This window comes from Pollicipes pollicipes, unplaced genomic scaffold (assembly GCF_011947565.3).
Source record: "Pollicipes pollicipes isolate AB1234 unplaced genomic scaffold, Ppol_2.1 Scaffold_6686;HRSCAF=7923_pilon_pilon_pilon, whole genome shotgun sequence".
NCBI classification, from domain to species: Eukaryota; Metazoa; Arthropoda; class Thecostraca; order Pollicipedomorpha; family Pollicipedidae; genus Pollicipes; species Pollicipes pollicipes.
This window is the reverse complement of record NW_023596921.1, coordinates 40,606,396-40,626,060: the sequence shown is the minus strand read 5'-3', so window position 1 is coordinate 40,626,060 and position 19,665 is coordinate 40,606,396. Positions and strand designations below refer to the sequence as shown.

The window sequence follows — 19,665 nt, the reverse complement described above, 5'->3', positions numbered from 1 at the left end:
ATACCTTGCAGCATTTTCAATCGAAATAATGGTGATCTGATATATATGCCCCTACTGCGCAGGTTTGAGTTAGATTCCAAACCGCGAAATATCGGCGAATGTCAGCCACAATGAAGAAAGCACACAATACTCTTATCAGGAGCTGGGTGCGGTTGTCAGTTCGCCTGCTGTCCCGGACTTTGCTGGTCGTTTCGTTTGGAATTTTTGTTTCCAATCTGTGATCTTTGATCAGTTCTGGTAAGTCAGGGAGCAGTTGGGTTTTAGCAAGCGTTTGCCATTGTGATGTCTACTCTGGACAAATCCATCCACTATGATTGACGACTACGGGATATCGGTGGATATCGCTGCGTTGAACCCCGCGCTCGCGCGCACCGAACTGAGGGCGAGCCACCCTGAGCTGAATATCCAGAGCTTGCTGTATGATGAATAGTTGGGGAGTTCTTGCCCATCACAATTCCCTGTAACATCAGCTCTCTATGCATTGAAATTGGTTCCGACCATTTGTCAAACTCTTGGTAGTTTGGACTTATGATTAGCATGCACTGAAAATTAATGCTGTAGTACTGCTGCCATGTTATGTATGTTTTGTGTAACATACGTACTTTGCATTCTGGCCTCTTGTCCATCCTACCATTTGTGTAGGATGGCCTGCCTGCCCGTCATACACAAATGGGGTCATATAGAAGTAATTTATTACTTCCACTGAGTTGGGGCAAGCAATGAATGGCTTGTGAACACTGACTCATCCAATTTTCACCCTGTGTTTCAGCTGCTCTGTTTCTATGAGATGTGAATAATATTAGTTATTTTGTTAGGTTAGCATTTTTGCATGAATTGTATAATTTTATGTTGATGTGCATGATGTTGGGCCAAGTTAGGCTGAATTCCCACCCTGTTTTGAAATAACTTCCAAATAATTTTGGCATCATTCTCCATCCAGTTTGATCAAATATGGTTCAGCATCTGTGCTGATCCATTCCAGGGTGCCCCAGGGATTTATGGCTGGGCTGATTCTTTTTGCCCTATTCACAAATGACCTTCACTGTCACTGGGCTGTTGAGTGATAGCATAGGCAGGTGACTCCCATCTGCTCAATCACTTGTGGCCTGGTCCTCAAAATCTAGAACCACCAAGATATTGTGTTGAAAACTAAGTGTAGCTGGTTTGGTGATAAAATTATCATTGTGCTCTGACTGCTGCATTTGGCCATCAACCCATGCATGTCCTGGGACATATTCATTGGTTACTTTGCCAGAAGGTGCAGTGCCCTTTTCATATATCTTTGTTGATTCCACCACTGATTTAACCAGGAAATGTTAAAGTAACTGATTGAAACACAGCCATTTCCCACATTTTGTACAGCATTACAGTGTCAGGTGGAACAACAAAAAATCTTCTAGCCCAGGCTGAAAGAGTTATACGCATCATTGTATGGATTGTGATTGGTGTGTGGCTTCAGGGGATGGTTGGTCCAGTGTTTTCATCCCTGGTTGGAGCCAGGTGGAGCAGCTAGTGCAAGAGAGGAGCCTTCTTAAAGCTTATAAAGTGCTTTTCAACCAGCTCAGTCCCCTGTTGATTTGTTGCATGTTTGTCCCTCCATCCACTGTGTCATGCTGGGCCACCCATTCATCTGAGGCTTGAGCTCTGGAACTGCCGAGGTGTCAACTCTCGGTCTTATGGAGTGGGGTCCTCACTATTGTGCTGCCACCTTGTGGAACCAGCTGCCTCCGGCTGTCGCTGCGCATCCAATACCATCTTTGTTCCATGCATCGCTGACAGCACTGGGGTCCTGGGAGCCAGTCATGTTGTGTTTGTCCGCATTGATGATTCTCAAGTGCTGCACTGTGTTATGAATTTTACTCGCATTGTATGCATGTACCTGTATATCATTCATAAAGACATACAGACAAAACAGATGTCTGGCCAACAAAGAGCCACAGGGGCCCATCAAGGTTGGCCTGCCTCAAGTTCTGCACACATCCTTGAAACAAAGCTTAACACCTGAACTGCCTGATTTTAGCTGTAAATGAGGTCTTAAGACTGATAGAACTTGTTTAAACAATTTGAAATGTTGCCAGAGAGGGGCTTGCTACAAGTTTGTTTGGTAGTTTGTTCCAATGATTCAAGTTGTGGCTAAATGATATGTCTGTTGTTACAACAAGTGTTGCCATTTTATCTTGATGTAGTTTGCCTTGCTTTGTGACCCTCTGTTTTATATCTTGGGTGTGAAGATGTTGATTCCGAAATACTATACCGCATGGATGCACTAATGATTTAATTCAATACAATACAATGCATGTTATCACATTTACCTATTGACTTCAAATGACAGGGGAAATCTGATATAAAGAGCATGCTGGAGCATCCATATCCCTAGATCCATACTGTGCCCCTTCACTGACAAAAGAGCTAATAAAAATGAATCAGTGCTAGAAATGTTGGAATCCAAGTGTCTACATTTACTTCATGTTGAGATTAACCATGAGCTGACATTCATTGAATGTTTCACACATTATGTACTGCACCACAAAAGTGGAATCATTGCCTATTTACTGCAGTGGCCATGTGTTGGTTTCATGTCAGACACTATGGTTTACCACTAGAGTGTAATGCTGACCATTGCAGTGGCCATTTTGGTCCTTGTTCTTCAGGTAATCCCACAGAATGAAGCTGAGAGGTGACACTTCAGGGGATGAGGCACCCGTCCATGTCGATTCAGTGGCTGATCATTTTGTCACTGAGGTGATCTTGGAGCTTGTAAATGAACCTGGCTAAATGAATACAGGCACGGAAGCCTCGAGTCTTTCACGGAATAGTGTTTTTGGGCAGTTTTGTCGTGCATAGCAGCAGCCGCAAATTCCGAGGACTTTGTACAGCCAAGTTCTTCAGGAGTTTATGCGCCGATGGCAAGCTGGATTTAATTTTCTTTGACAGTTGTGACACTCTTGGCTTGCCTGATGCCACTTTCTCAACACAATGTGGATGTTTCGCTGTCAGAAAGTATTTGGCATCGACTCCCCAAATTGATCTACCTTCACCTTTTTTGGCTAGCACCACCAGCATCTCGATATACGCTTGAGTCTGCGGGACTTCGGTCGAAACACATTATGATTACTGATATGTTTAAAAGTTGCTGCTTTTGCTTTACAGTATTCACTGTTGATGAGCAGTTTTGCAGCTTTAGTCCCCCTTCCTCTTACATCAATATTCGTTTCGTGTTCCGCCGCTCGCCAGGGCAAAACTTATCATGCAAACTTTATCAGAGAATGTTATGTTGACTGGTTGAACATTATTGGGCAGGGGCTGAGCTCAGGCAATGGCAAACCTAAGCAAAAGTTGTGTGAGTGGTATAACACCATACAGCAGAAGCATGATTGGGAATTCATTGCAAGCAAGGATGTAAAAAGTGGGTGACAGTGTAGACTGTGAGATAACTGCTTCCCCACCACCACCATCCCCTCCCCCCCCCCCCCCCCCCCAACTCCCACCTTCCACCTCCAATCTCTAGACTTATCAGTCTTTGCCCCATGTTATTGTATGGAAAGAAACAAGGTAAATGCTACCTTGTTGCTGCGAGGTTTTGGCGGTTTGTAATTTTCAAACTGAACAAAGTGTCAGCAAACAAAGACAAAAAGCAAAACAACACAAACAACACTGAAAGCGCCTGATCTCGCATTTCACAATCATATCCACTGCACTGTGTGTCCGCCTCTCAGCACGTGCTGCCGACCCCAGCGCGGGCCCGATGGCGCGGTCCCCGTCACACGGCCGGCGTGTGCCACTATGTCCGCCTCTCAGCACGTGCTGCTGACCCCAGCGCGGGCCCGATGGCGCGGTCCCCGTCACGCGGCCGGCGTGTGCCACTATGCCCGCCTCTCAGCACGTGCTGCTGACCCCATCGCGGGCCCGATGGCGCGGTCCCCGTCACGCGGCCGGCGTGTGCCCGCAGCGCTCCGGCCGGTGGCGCCGTGCATGTCGGAGAGCTCGGACGAGGCAGCGACCGAGGGTACAGCGCTGATGGAGGCGGCGGCGGTGCCGGGCGCGGCCGGCGACGGCGAGCAGGCGCGCCGCGAGCGCCGCTCGGGCGCCTCGGACGCCGACGCGGCCCAGCAGCAACAGCAGGAGGAGGAGGAGGAGGAGCTCAAGTACGGCGCCTCGCACGTCATCAAGCTCTATACACCGGTCACGCTGTGTATGGTGGTGGTGGTGGCCACCATCAGCTCCATCCCCTTCTACCGCGAGAAGCCCACCACCTACCTGTGAGTACTGGCTTGAGGGGCGGTTGCAGTGGTGTTGCGAGTTATGTACTTGCTTTTGCTGCATTGCTGTAGCCAGGGACCACTGTGCTTTTCAACCTTTCTTTGAGGCTGACTGTGGTACAAGCGGTTTGTTGAATGTAAGAAAACACGCAGGGTTTGGAAAGTTATCCTTCCAACTGAAAATGGTGTGTAAAGATGCTTCGCCGTGTGTTGTTGCATCACGGGCTGGAAATGGTCTTCCAGACTCTACACGCCATTCCATGAGGTATCTGAAGATGCCGGAATCAAAGCGTGGAACGCATTTGCCAACGCTGGAATACTGATCTCCGTCATCGTATTCATGACATTCGTCATCCTGATCCTCTACAAATACCGCTGTTACAAGGTGCGTCGTGTTCTCGTTCACGTTTGTTCGTCACCCTGGATGATCGGTCTCGTGCGCCGCTGTCCGGCTGCCATCCCGTCAGAGGCTGATGTTTTATATCGAGTTGGCCAGCAAGCACCGCGCATGAAGGCAAAAACGTGTGACTGATTACCGGGAATGATCGCCGTCATGTCGATCGCGAAGGATCACGATCATGTCGATCACAATGTGACGTCACGTAGCTGCCACTGCATCGAGCAGTGCGTGAGTTGGCCACTGACCATTGTTCTGCTCTCGTTTCAGTTTATCCACGGCTGGCTCATCCTCTCATCATTCATGCTGCTCTTCCTGTTCACCTACATATATATGGAGTAAGGATGCGCTCCTGCGAGGCGCACGCGCCCAAACAACCGTCGGCCTGCCCGTTCCCTGCGAAGGAGATTTGTGACGGCCGGCTATGGACGGAAGCGTCGCTGATGTAGATGATCGGGACGGTGGTGCTCGGGGAGAGACGCATTATCAGCTTAACCGTCCACTCTGCCGATTTTGCGGTCGAACCGAACCCGTCAGAAATTTGCCTGTTTCTGGGTGCAACCTCCGGGCCGTGACCTGGCGATCGCCGTCGTGTGTTTGCCGGCCTGGCTGTCGCCGTCACGTCTTGCCGTGGTGTGATCGTGTCTGGCACGTTTTGATGGTGCCATTTGTTTCCGACCGTGGCAGCTACCGTGTGTCCCGTGACCTCAAAGGCGGTGACGGTGAACCCCGAGCTTTGGCTGGACCTGTGGGCGTAACCCAGCGGCGTAGTCACACAAAATGAGTTGCGGGAGTTGAACAGGGAGAAATGACCAAGCCTACCCCCTAAGCATGCCAACAAACGGGCTGCCCCCCAGATCTCGCGCACTTTCTTTCCAAAGTTGGGGGGGGGACTTGACCTCCCCCTGTTCAGCTGAGTAGGAAGCTACACCCCTGACGTAATCGTAATATGGCGCTCCAATAGTAACGCCGCTGCTGACTCGCTGTAACGGTGACCTTTGGCGCGCAGAGAGGTGCTGACCGCATACAACGTGCCTCTGGACTACATCTCGATCGTGCTCTCGCTCTGGAACTTCGGCGTGGTCGGCATGGTGGCCATCCACTGGAAGGCGCCGCTGGTCGTGCAGCAGGTGCGCCAACTTGCTCATCCCCACCGCGGAAGTGTTGCTCTGGACCCGGCACCTGGACCCGTTGCCCTGGACCCCTGGACCCTGGACGTGTGCAGTCGGAGTGCAGTGTCTGAACCGCCGCATGTGAAAGCGAGCATCCGCGCTCAGTCCCGGCTACTGGGCGCGACGGGCCTGCGAGCTCGTTCGGCTTCTGTCAGGCGTAGTTGTATCTTAGCGTAGTTATTGGGGCTTTCGGACGTTGCGAATTTGTGGTCATGTAGTGTCCATGGCATACCCGTATCAGTGGTGTTTTTACTGGTATAATTTTGCTGTTGTTTTTTGTGATAGATTCTAGAGCGCTTGCGGTCTCACGATAAACACAAAAAGCTTAGTGCAGCCCCTCAGAGCTTTCAGTTATCGAATAAGTTACGAATTGATAGCGCGCCGATGTTCTGTGATTTCATGTGCTCAAGGCAGCGCCTCACGATACATTGTCATGCTGTGCAAGCGCTCCGAGGGCACGCTGCTGCTGTTTATTGGTGTTTTAGGAGGCGCCGACTAAAATGATCATTTTGTACCGAACCCCGAAGGCCCCGCCGTCTCCAGGTGTCTCCCCGGACCTTGAAAGCGTGATGAGGGCCGCATGCCTCTGAAGCACCGAAGCCCCAGCCTCTGACACCGCCGCCGCCGCTGCGTTCACAGGCCTACCTCATCTTCATGTCGGCGCTGATGGCGCTCATCTTCATCAAGTTCATGCCGGAGTGGACCACGTGGGTGGTGCTCGGTGTTATCTCCGTCTGGGACCTGATTGCCGTGCTCTGTCCGCACGGCCCGCTCCGCAAGCTCGTGGAGACAGCGCAGGACCGCAACGAGCAGATCTTCCCGGCACTCATCTACTCGTGTATGTGCGACACTCGTGCGCCGACACTCGTGCCCCGACACTTGTGCCCCGACACTTGTGCTCCGATGGTCATACGTGTCTTCACATGGGCCCCATGTGACCTTTGTTAACCCACATGACCCCACGTGACCCCGCACCCGGTTGTTCTCGCCGCAGCGACGGTGATCTACAGCACGGTGCTGATGGCGTCGGGGGACGAGCCGCCGGCGCGGCCGCCGCGCCGCCGCTCCGCCGCCGAGGACGCCGAGGACGGCGGCTTTAGCCAGATGAACGAGGCCAGCCGCGAGGAGCGCGCCGCCCGCCGCCGACAGCAGGTCAGCAGCTGGAGCGGGAGCTGGGCGCGGGCTGGCGCGGGCAGGGGATGGTGCTGACGGGCTTGTACGGTGCTGATTGCTGGTGCTAGTGGCTGATGCGCTCACCGCACCAGGCTCGCCTGGTGCGGCGTGCATGAGCGTGCGTCGGACGGCCATAGAGGGACGCGTCTGTGCGTACCGCGTCTGCGCATATGCCACGTGACCGGACACGTCGGCGGGAAGTCGCGGTGTCCAGGTGGCGAGAGGGCACGTCGTCCTGCGCTGCTTGGACGTGTGTCCGAGAGAGGACGGCCTGAAGACGTGACGTGTCGTCGCTCCGGACAGAGGACGAGAGTGGCGTATCGGAGTGCGCGTCACCTGTCCGGCTGGGTGCTCGTGTCTGAGCCCGCCATCCACCGTGTCCAGATCGTGCACCAGCCGCCGGCCGGCGAGCGGCAGCCGCCGCCACAGCCGCAGTTCGCCGAGGAGGAGGAGGAGCGCGGCATCAAGCTCGGCCTCGGAGATTTCATCTTCTACAGCGTGCTCGTCGGCAAGGCCTCCTCCTACGGCGACTGGAACACCACCATCGCCTGCTTTGTCGCCATCCTCATCGTACGTTTTTGGTTGTATGAGGTTGATGTAGCTGTTGGGCTGAAGTGTGACTTAACATCAAAACATGGTGCTGTACGTTATCATTAGGGCGAGTTTTTACTGTGGGTACGACGCCTTCGGTCGCCACGGTGTTAATGGCTTCCTGGTAATCAAGTATTTCACTTTTCATTGTCGGAGGCGGCTCATGGTTAGGACATGTAACGAGGCACTGTCTCATTTCATGAACCCTGACAGTGATGACAGACGAATCCAAGGTTTGCAACGTTCACAAGCTCCCACTTCGTTGTCGCCGCATTCAATGTTAAAACGTCCCCTGCTAAGCATTCAACCCGGAACCCGCCGCTTCCGGTCCCATCCCTGACCGTCCGCCTCACACTGCAGGGCCTGAGCCTGACGCTGCTGCTGCTGGCCATCATCAAGACCGCGCTGCCGGCGCTGCCCATCTCCATCACGTTCGGCCTCGTCTTCTACTTCGCCACGCGGGCCGTGATCGCACCGTTCGCCGACGTTCTGGCACTGCACCAGGTGTTCATATAGCACCGGCAGCGTGCGGGCCGGGCCGGCCGGCAGCCGGGCGCTCCGCAGCAGGTGGTCATCTGGCGCCGGGCGTCACCCGCCGTCCGCCGCTGGCCTGATCTGTCAGATCCGCGCAGGGTCTGATCATACAGGCCGGCCGGGGGGCGGGGGCGTGTCGCCGCTCCACGGCCGGCCGCCGACGGCTCTGTGGCGTCCGCCGCCGCCGGTGGCTCTGTGGCGTCCGCCGTCGCCGCGGTTCTGTGGCGTCTGCCGCCGCCGGTGGCTCTGTGGCGTCCGCGTGATGCTGCGTGATGTCGGTATCTTCTCTGTCGTGGTGCGGTGCCGCCGCGGCCGGCGGGGGAGGGAAGGGGAGAGTGGCGTCGGGGGAGGTGTCCGGACCGGGCGGCGCGGCTGGACGCGTGGCACGGTGTTAGGGGTGCGGCGAGTCCCGTGGGCTCGCCCCGCGGCGAACCCCAGGCTCCGCACTCCGACGGGTCTCTATTACATTCGCATTTATGGTCGGCTGAAGTGGTGCCGCATGTCGCGGCCTGAGTGTTGGCGACCTCGGGAGCCTCCACTCCATGCCCATGCAGGCTCGTGTCGGATGAAGATGTGTATTTATTTAAACACGTGATGCTAATCTAGCAGGACGTAGTGAAATTTCAGTATACGCTTACTTAATTCCTTCGCCATTACTGATTGATTTTCTTCAGTAGATAACGATGTTTCACTGACTGATCGTGCCGGCTGATTTCTGCCTGGGTTAACTGGGCTTAACTGGCTTAATTGGCTTAGCTTTGAAGCACACCAGTAGCAGGCTACTGGTTTGATCGTGACTGCTGATTATCACCGTTATACAATAACAAAAAACTTTCTGACGGTTATTATAACAGAAGTGTATGTGTAATACAAACAGTAATGTGGTTCGTGTCCATTTGGTAGGGAATCAATGTTTTGTCAAGGCTGTATAGCGACTGGGCGCGGAAAAGTGAGAACGATGTCTATTTTACGACGCATCCGTTCAAACTGCCTGTCTCAATGGCTAAAACCGAAATATCTCACCACGGTCGCAGTGAAAATCAAAACAGCACATTCTCGGATTAACCACTGAACCCAAAGTCGCGCGGTTTGAAGTCGTAGCAATTGGCATGCAGCTGAACGAGATATTAATCTGCGATGAAGATGGGATCCGGTCTCTGTTACTGGCTTTCATGTCCAAAGAAGAGGCATGAGAAAGCCGAAGCAAACACGACCGTGAGAACCGTATGGGTTGCGCCCTCAGGACGTCTCCGACTGGCACCGTGACAGACCCGGCCCTTGACCTGTGATGACCTGCGATCCCCACTTCCGGTGATCTCAAGGCCGCACACGTCATAAGTGGGAGTTTGGAGCGAGCACAGCAGAGGAAGAGTCGTGCTGCAAACCACGAGGCTAACGGTGATTTACTGGACCCTGTGACGAAGGTGGAAGCTTGATCATAAGGCAGATATGGAAGTGGGACGGGCGGTGTTGAATACAATGTGGAAGATGATAATCAGGAAAGGGCGGATGAGGAACTCTAACTCCTTCCCTCAGTTCAGAACGGCGGATATCACGTTCACAGAATGACGTTGAGTGCTGTTTCAAAATGCAAACTTTTCTATTGTGATCGTTTGAGCGCAATTCCGTGTAAACTGATGTTATCCCTTTAATTTACGAGCGTTAACGCGTGGCGACTACCACCTGCGAAGTTGTTACTTCAGTTGATGCGACACTGTGGTCCGGACGGCGTGAGAAGACGCGGCGGACGGAGCGAAACTGGCGTTCGCTGAGTGTCTTGGAGGTTTAGCTGGCAATTCAAGGTATTGCGGACGTTTAATTCACTATTGACATGTAATGTTTGGCGGGACTCACTAACCGGACAATATTCCGAGCCATGCCTTAGCCCCACTTTTTACTAGTCTCCATTAAGTACTACTACTGATAGCATTTGTAAAGCTCTTGCACACCACAGAGAGGCTACGCGGCCAGCTCGCACCTTACAAATCGGTGTAGGACATTTCGCGGTATCCGGGGTACTGGATTGACCTAGCCTACATGTAGACTTGGGGCAAGATCGCACTCACGATACTGCGGCTAAAGAGACACCGGTAAAGTTGGCACGATATCCGGATATTCGTGCATTCGACACGATCGATAAATGTCGACCGCTCCCATTTCCTTGGAACTCTAGTACGCTGCACAACTTGGCTTTGTCACATGCTGGTATAATCAAATTGTCTCACATCTAATGTAGTCATCACGATTATCGGTTACCGAGACTTCTGTCCGCCATGGGCTTCCATCAAAAGTTATTTCTAAAGATCCGTTCAAAATCAGAACCGCACCGTTACATACCGTCGCTGAAAGAAGCCAAGGCATGCTGAGAGGATATCGATAACCTCACATCAACCGATCTCAGCTATCGATAAGTGCCGACCAGTATAGTTTCCTCGAAACTTTGGATAATGTAGGCTGCAAAGTTACAACAGGGACCTCGTCATAAGCTGGTAAAATCCATAGGCGTAGGAACGTTTCAAAAAGTGGGGGGAGGGCAAGCTCAGGGCGCACCTCAAAAACTTTTTTTGTGGAAAACGGGTCCGATGACCGGGGGGAGGGGGAGGGGGGAAGGTAGAGATGGCGGTTATCGCAATTTATTCAGATGTAATGACTGCTATTCTAGACTATGCATATAGAGTTACTTCTCACTAGTGCACACCCTCGTCTATGCGAATAAGCTATGTCATTCGGGAAATAAGGTTATCCAGCTTCCCAAGAATATTCCTGTATTTCAACGTTGTTTTTCATGGGGAGCCGAAATTCCACGAGCGGGTAGGCATTTTAAGACATTGAGGAGGCACCTGTCCCCACAGGATAGATGTCAAAATATGGCATCTATCATGGGCATAGGTCGGGGAAAATTTTGAAGGTGAATCGATAGCTCACAGTACAACAGATCTTGCATGCGCCTTCATTTCGCTGGCTGCTTTTCAAGAGATAAGACTTGTCACGGCATTTTTAGGCGGAAACAAGTTCGGAACCTTGAAACTGCCCAAAACCATGTGACAAAAGCTATAGAACTGAAGATTCTTCTTTGAAAACCAAGCCACAGAATAAAGGCCCTTTTCTCCTCCCGGCTCCAGGCTCCTTGCCTGAGCCCTGTTCCCGTCCGCCTTCAGTAGACCCTGTCTTGGCCCGGCTGTCTCCGAATGACTGACCACGAACTGGTGGTATGGCTGCTTTGTTGCACATTTCTGGGCCACCATTGCTATTAACTGGGATGTAAAACACGTATTGGATACCTGCAAAAGTACCTTTTTCCAAACTATCTTCCCCTACACCACACCACCCCAGAAAAATGCCGCCGGTAAGCTGCCTACTTTAGATATGAATTGGCCCAACGGACATTTAATTGCCCGTCATTCAACGTAAATGACTTGATGTGCTTTTGTGTGTAGGCAGGGGTAGCCAGAGCCTTGCTAAGAGGAGCACAGGGTTAACAAAATGGTGATCCCGCAAAAAAATATCCCCGGATATAGTTTCTTTGCTAAAAAGGGATGCAGTTTTCTTCGTTTCATTGCTATTTTTACGTTGTAACCAGAACAGAAACCAGAAGCTACCGTGAAATCAAGTCTGTTCACATTTTTATCACGCGTCCAGGTGGCCGGCTAGATACCCTCGCTCGAGTGGGGGACCAATTTGACCCCGCTGAGATCTCGGGAACTGAAAAAGCTAGAGACACCAAATTCACTGGGTGTGCTGGCCTGCACGTGAACTCGCTTAGATCAAAGTTTGAGGTTAAGGTCAAATTCCAGGTTGGTCTCTAAAGAGCGACCAGAACTTAGATAACTGTTTCTTAGCAAAAGGTTACATGCTCAGTTAAGGTCAGTGATCGTTTGACCTGTTGAAGGTCATGGTGACCGAAATTATACAAGGCTGCTCCGAGTTTTGTATTTGAACAAGCGAGAAAGATTGCGCTAGCCAGTATGTTTCCAAAAACAAAATTTTGACCTAGTTCATTTTAGGTCAATGACCTGTTCTAACCTCTAAGAAGTCCATAGGCGATGTATCATGCGGTTCCTGCCATCAACAAAGCCGAAATGAGCACAAGAAACTATCACATACAGCAAGCCCTAGAGTAATAAAACAGGTTGGTTTTGACCTTGGTCTGACATTTATACCTGACCTCGGGTCAACGCAATTTGCTCATTCAATATTTATGGCGCCTAGGAAAGCATTTCAGAAATGTATGGCTTCGTCTAACACTCCATTGCTGCATCAGATTGAACGATTCCCTAGAAGATGACTTCGCTGAAACCATGGCCTGACTTTAGCTTGCCATAGGTCAGCGACCTTACAAAGTACATCTAAATTTTGAAGCCAAACGATCCGCTTTCCAATTGTCTACAGCTATGCATAACATGGCGCGGCTGCGCCGCGCCGTTCGGAAACCATTCTGGAAAAACCTTTGGAGGCGAGTCAATTTGACTCCCACCCGAGCGCGTGTTAAGGTCAACGACCTGCAGAAATCAGGCATTTAACGACCGCATGGAATAAATCACCGGTGTCCTTAATTTGCAATGGCTTAGAAGACTCTTTCTAAACCGATAGAATTCAGAAAGTTTTCACAATGTTTGATAAATGTTGATCGAAATTTGAGGGTGAAAATGTTGATTGCAGATCGAGTGATCAACAACGTGTGTAACATTGCCAAGCCATGGTCGTCTGGAAATGTTTAACATTCAGTCAGAATCGATTAGTGATACAATTTACTAAAACGTGGTTTTTAATATGCGCGCTCGCAAATCTTCGCAACAAAAACCTCGACACCCGGCATTCCAGTCTCCGTAGTTCACGGAGCGCTACTACCTCAGTGGTTAATTTTTCTTCATGGTCCACCGGTGGACGAATAATGGTTCTGAAATAATTACCTTTAAAACCTGAATCGGTTAGCAATAAAACTTAAGTGACATAATTTTGAGCACACATATTCGCAAATCTCAGTAAAAAAGTCCTCGACTCCAGGCGTTGCAGTCTCCTTAAGGAGCGCGGCGTTGGCTCAACAGTTAATATTGAGCCGTGGCCAACGGGTGGACGAAAATGATGAGGCGTCTGAGAGAAGTACTTTTGAACGCTTCAGGAGATCAAATCTTGCATCTGCAAGGCAGTCTGGGCGCATATTTCACGTGTACGATTTTTAGACTGATGATAAGACCGGATTGGCCCTTAAATCACCGTGAAGTGGTATCGGAATACGGTCGTGGAACTCGAAGAGTAAAGGTAGATTCTCTATTTTCGTGTTTCTGTAACTATAAATTTGTCCAGGAGACAGACTGACACGGCACCTGCCGTCTGATGGCACTTGCAGTGGCCGGAGCCGTTCTGTTTTACGGAAGCTGCAACCCAGACCATCGCTGTCCTTGCTCTTGAGGATGCAGGCGAGCATGTTCAAACTTTTTTATGTACTTTTTTCACTAATCCATTCTGAAAAATGTGCGTTCTTAGGCAAATATGGGATGATTTTGTTCGTTCCTTTAAATATCCATTTCGACCTACTTTATTCAGCAATAATGAGACCTCCACTCTACTCAACAATGCTGAGGCCTCTTATTTCTTTCCGGGCAAGGTGCCCCTCGAGTGGAACGCTAAGGGCACATTACCGGTTCCGGTCAAGAGCTGAAAGCTCACTCCGTCCCACCGTGAAGCGTCTTCTGGCCGTCATTCTAGCGACACGGGGCGGGATCTCCTGGCCGATCCGGTGGCCATTAGAAGGATATATCTTATTACATTGTTCCCCTCCTTCACACGGGAGGGCTTCTGACCCACGCAGTTGGCCAGGATCAGCACAGGAACCTCCATTGACGCAAGAACGTCCCTGGTCGTCAAAGGTGGTCCGATAATTGTCACGCAGGCTCCAGTTCCGTGTTTTTCTGTTTTCTTCAGAGATATTGAGGAATCCCTGAACGTGGATTGTAGATAAAATGGGGTGCTAAGCTTGCATTGACATGGCTAATCCATGTTTGTCTTAAAATGTTCAAGATTCAGTCAGAATTGATTACTGATAAAAAAAACTGCAATATGCCCGGCGCGGCGGCCCGGCGCCCGGCGTTACAGCCTCCATAAGCTGCGTGGCGTCGGCCCGCAGCTGTGATACTAAGCGATAGCCAATAAGCGAACGAAAAAGATGATGCATCTTGAAGAAGATGGCTGGTGAACTAGGTAAATCGGCATGTATGTATAAATTTGGTGCAAAAGCAAGCTAAGCACGACCTTAATCTGAAAAGTGGGGAGCCAGTTAGCACTGCCGGCCCCGCCACCCTGAAAAGTGGGGGGCCATGGCCCACCTGGCCCCTCTGTTTCTACGCCCATCGTAAAATCATACAGTTACACATCTAATATTTTGACAATTATCGGCCACCGAATGTGAAATGGAAATTTTGTACAATGTAGGGGAGAGGCGGGAGAATTGGGACGAAGGAGAATAGGGACGGGCAAATATCTTAGAGATGGGCAGCTTCGAATCACCATTTGTACTTTAATTGTTTTCCTTTTTGCATCAAGTGACGCTGGAAACTAATCCGCTGTCTTTTTCCGGAGCACAGGAACGCTGTACGGGGTGAGTGCCAAAAACTATACTTTTCGAGTGTTATTTCAAGTTGTGTGTGCTGTTCATGTCAAGCCATCTTTTCTTTTAACTATTTCACATTGTTAACTCACATAATGTTAATTTTCTTGCTTGCATTTAAAATTATCTAAGCCAATTGACGAACGGCGGAGAACTCGTCTAGTATCTAGCGTGCGCTGCAGGAGAATCGGGACGCTTTTGTCGGGGCCCTATTGTCATGCAGATGTCCCAATTCTCCTGCAGGAACCATTAATGTCACTCGTGCATAATGCTACACATACCTATAAATTGATATAGCTGTTCTTACCGAAACTTACTCACCTTTTTTCTTCTTTCAGAACCATGCCACGTGTATGTGAAAATTTTATTTTCACATGCCGTGTGAAAAGAAAAGGGGTACGCGGACGTATCTCATGATTCAATGTTGCTGGCTGTCAAAGATGTTGTAGAAGGGGGAGTGAGTCTGAGAAAAGCTGCAGAACCCCACAGTGTGAGCAAAAGCGTCCTTGGAAGGTATGTCGCAAAGGAAAGTGTCGATCCTGCAGCTCGTCTTGAGCCCAATACAGTCATTCGAAGATATTCACTGCTGACGAGGAGCAAGCCCGCAGTGAATATGTGATACAGTGTTGGAAGATGTTCCATGGTTTAACGCACAAGCAACCACGTGAAATTGGCTAACAAATGGCAGTTAAAAATGACAAACATTTTCCCGCCTCCTGGGCTGAAAATGAAGAAGCAGGGCGCGAGTGGATGAAGGCCTTCATGAAAAGGAACACTCAGCTGGCGCTGCGGAAACCTGAAGCTACGTCCATCGCGTGAGCTGGAGTTTTCAACAGGCACAATGTCGATGAATTCTTCGGAAACCTGTCTGAGGTCCTGAAGCAGACGGGAGTCTCAGGTGCGAGGATTTTAAATTAAGATGAAACTGGATTCGCGACTGTACAGAAGACTGGAAAAGTCATTGCTGGAAAGAAAGACAAACAGGTCGGGAAGGCCACTTCTGCGGGGAGGGGTGAACTTGTCACGATGTGTGTCGCTGTGACTGCCACTGGGGCATACCTTCCCCCTGCCTACGTCTTCCCAAGGACGACTATTCGGGAGAATCTGATGGAAGGCAATCCGGAAGGATCGCTGCAGCTGTGTCACAGCAGCGGGTGGATGACGGCTGAAAACTTTGAGAAGGTGATGCAGCACATTGTGAAGCACATGGGGGCAAGCAAGGACAATCCAGTCGTCTTTGTGCTCGACAATCACGTCAGCCATGTCAGCCTGAACGTGTTGACTTTGGCGAAGGACAGTGGAGTCCATATCGTGACTCTACCTCCTCACACGAGTCACAGGCTCCAACTGCTCGATGTCACCGTCTTCGGTCCGATGAAGACAGGCTTCAACAAAAGCAGGTAGACAGCTGGATGCTCCAAAACGCGGGTAAGTCCATCAAGCTTCTGAACATGGAGAAGCTCATGAGGCAGGTGCTGATCCGTTCGGCCAACCCAGCCGACATCCTGTCCGGCTTTCGAACGACGGAAATCTGGCCACTGGATACTAAAGTCTTCACCAAGAATGACTTCCTTTCCGCAGACGTGACCGACAGACCAGCTCCCTCAGCGCCCGCAGAAGCGCCCGGGGTGGCTGACGACGACACACACGAAGCGGACACATCGGAAGCGGACACACACGATGCAAACACACATGAAGCGGGCACACACGAATATGACACAAACGAAGCGGATACACACGAAGAGGACCGTGTCGAGAGTCCGGCGCCTCCATCCCTGTCAAGGAGGCTGACTGATCCGGTTGACCTGCAGCTGAAAATGCGACCATCTGCAAGCAACAAACCGGATGCAGTTCCTTTGGCCGTCACGGGCTCCAGCTGAGGTGCAGGAAGGTGACCCACTCAGCCCAGCATCTCCCGCAGTCCGGCTTGTCTCACCGTAGGAGTTTCGGGGATATCCGAAAGTGAGCTCCTTTTATCCCAATTTCTTCCTTAAACCGATAATGCAGCAAGGACAAAGTGACATTAAACAGACCCCAGATCGCCCATACGATCCTTAAGAAAACATTGTTCAGTATTGAACTGTCTTATATTTTCGTGATTCCGTCAAAATATAACTTTTTTATTGATAATGTTGTATCCCAAAGGATCCTCTAGTGAGCCATGTTCAATGCCTATGCCTATGTTCCATAACCGTATCCTTACACTTCCTGGTCCTCCATCTTTTAAGGCAGGACCCAAAGTGGAGCCGAGTCACCGAGGGCGGAAAAAAGGAGACGCAAGTAGATGGCAATGCACTGCACTCATTTTACCATTTGCAATTTAATTATAGAACATGTAGCCAAGTAGAAATGTTGTCTCAATGCTCCTTAGTATGTCCCAATTCATATTCACGTCTGTCCCGATTCTCCTGCGTGCGTCCCGATTCTCCTGTAAATGAAGGTCTCTATTTTTGCTCCACGCGCGTCGTATCCTACCACAAAAAGAAAACTTACTTATTAGTATGATATAAATAAATATCCCATTTATTTATTAGTATGCTGCAATGTTACCTAGCTTTCAAACTTTTGCTGCAATGACTCATCAAAGTTTAAGTTACAAAAGTGTCCCAATTCTCCCTACAACTACAACGCTTCCCTAAATGCTTCCCAGCATTGATAAATGTGAGAATAAACACTCCATATGTATGCATACACGCAAATGTATCCATAATTGTGTGCACACTTAAAGGTGTCTGCAACAGATCTTCGCAACACCCATTACTTGACGCTAGGTCCTGGCCACGACCAACAACAAGCGTGCGCTTGATTGGTTGGGCTTACAAGAGACGACCGGCATGACCAGTGCATTAATATGACTAGATTTGTCCCGTGGTAGTATGACCTGCATAGGCTGAGAGTGAGATGAGATATCAGCTGAGAGTGCAGTCACTTGTTCACTTTGTTGTTTGCGGTGTTAACTTATGGTTCTGTTGTCGCTGGGCTGCGGATGGGGCTCTCCTAGTTGCCTAATTACGGCTGACGGTGAAAAACGCGAGAGCTAATCGATATTCTGCCATTGTGCTTCAGCTTCGTTAACAATATGCTGTAGGGAAAGGATCACGTCAATAATAATGTTGTATGTGAAGCGCTATTTAATCGGAGATTTGGAAAGCGATAACTAAGTGTTAGATGTGTGACCAGTGGTGTGATTTTATATACTCAGGGGGGCCGGAGTCCTGCCCCCCCCCTCCCCCCCCCTGCACCCCGTCTTCCTAAAACTGACTTGAGCTCCTCCTGTGCTCCTCTGAGCCCCCTCAATAACGTGAATGCTGGATCGAGGAAATGCAGAAAATTCCCTCGAAATGCTGATATACTAGATGCTTAAAATTATCACCATTATTTCGCTCCCCCCTGGTGTGCTGAAGGTCCATAATCTTCAACATGAAGACTTCCAATGTATAACGCCGAACCGCCAAGAGTTCAAGGTCTTTCTTGCTTTGATCCACCTCCAACACGTTAAAGTGGCTGTCGCGCTAATTTTTAACGCGGACACTGGCAACCGACCAACCACCAGCCTTTACCTGCTCCGTCCTCCCTGGTCCTCCTAGTTATCGAATGCTTGTTGAGAAGGCCATGGAAGTTCAGTTTCATTTATATATATATATATATATATATATATATATATATAATACAAGCAAACCTATAATATATAATAAAACCTTTAATAAAAGAAAATACCCTTTTCCGTTTATCACAGAGAGTCCATTAGCTAAGGTGTTTTTTCTGTTAAGTATACCCCATTCTAAGCTTGCCACAAATAATTCATATCTAAATCGACTTGGAATGCGAAGTCATTTATGATGTGCTAAACAAGTCTGGAGAAAAAACAACGATAGCTGTTTTTTTAACTTTGATATCAAAAACGCAAATCATAGTGAACAAATTCCGGGGAGTTTTTGGGTAGGTTACATCACCCCCCCCCCAAACTGATTTGAGAAGTGATAACCTCGTGTGTGACTCTGATTTTACCAGCAGATGATAACATCCAGTTGTCATCACATCCGAGTTCCAAGAAAATTAAAGGATCAGTACTGATTAACTTCCATGGGTTAATGTGCAATGTTATCGATGTCCATCTTCATACCTTGGATTCGATGAAAAGATAGTATAAGGGACGATGTTTTTGGCTTATCACGAATTATTTTCTCAAACTAACGTTATTTGCATGGGTCCCTTTTTACTGGTGGGATGCCCGATGATCAACAACTACCAAAAAATTACATGAGCAACCCTATGGTTTTATCAGCATGCGACATGTCCTCAGTAGTACATCCTATCAGAGTGTCAGGAAAATCGCAGGGTCAGCGACTCGGCACTTATCGATAAATTATGCTAGCTGATGTGAAAGGTTGTCGGTATGCTATTATCGTACATTGGCTCCATAAAAATGATATACAGTGGTGTGTTTTGGTGTGCAACAAATCTTTCAAAAAACAATACCTTTACAAGGAGTCCGGTGACGGACAGGATTCCCAGTAATCGATAACTACCAGCATTAGTGCGAGTATTGGTAAAGTATTGGTACTAGCATCAGTTAAGTATTGGTATAAGTATCAGGAAAGTATTAGTAGTGGTATTTTGTGTGTTAGAGTATGAGAAGGCACAAGAGTTTGAGCATAAAACAACCAGTACTACATGTTCGACTCTATGACAAAGCCCCACTTGTACATCGAAGTTGAGTTTCAAGGGAATCGAAGCGGTCAGTTCTTCATCAATTTTGTCAAATATGTAAACTTTCGAATGTCATGCAGCTTAACAGACGTGGTAAAGCAGACAACAATAAACTGGTTTATTCATTTCATTACACAACTAGAAGATGACAGCTAAAAGAAATGTTCCAAAAACGGTCCAGGCTGAGGGTTATGGTCCATGAACCGAGTATAAAATGCCCCTAGT

General features: G+C 49.4%; 1 protein-coding gene across 1 annotated transcript; it reads left to right on the top strand.

Annotated features, from left to right (window-relative positions):
• The first annotated feature begins 94 nt into the window (after positions 1–94).
• Psn (presenilin) lies at positions 95–9,011 on the top strand. Its single transcript, XM_037232139.1, has 9 exons — positions 95–237; positions 3,950–4,259; positions 4,503–4,644; positions 4,927–4,994; positions 5,666–5,786; positions 6,468–6,666; positions 6,823–6,980; positions 7,386–7,571; positions 7,953–9,011. Exons 2-9 carry the CDS (start codon positions 3,973–3,975, stop codon positions 8,106–8,108), a joined length of 1,317 nt encoding a protein of 438 aa, XP_037088034.1. The 5' UTR covers positions 95–237; positions 3,950–3,972; the 3' UTR covers positions 8,109–9,011.
• The last annotated feature ends 10,654 nt before the right edge of the window (positions 9,012–19,665 follow it).

Excerpts from the sequence above, each read along its gene's own strand:
- Psn (XM_037232139.1), top strand. The coding sequence starts at position 3,973 with ATGTCGGAGAGCTCGGACGAGGCAGCGACCGAGGGTACAGCGCTGATG. Across the intron at positions 6,667-6,822 it reads CCCGGCACTCATCTACTCGT|CGACGGTGATCTACAGCACG; the intron begins GTATGTGCGACA and ends TTCTCGCCGCAG. Across the intron at positions 7,572-7,952 it reads GCTTTGTCGCCATCCTCATC|GGCCTGAGCCTGACGCTGCT; the intron begins GTACGTTTTTGG and ends CTCACACTGCAG.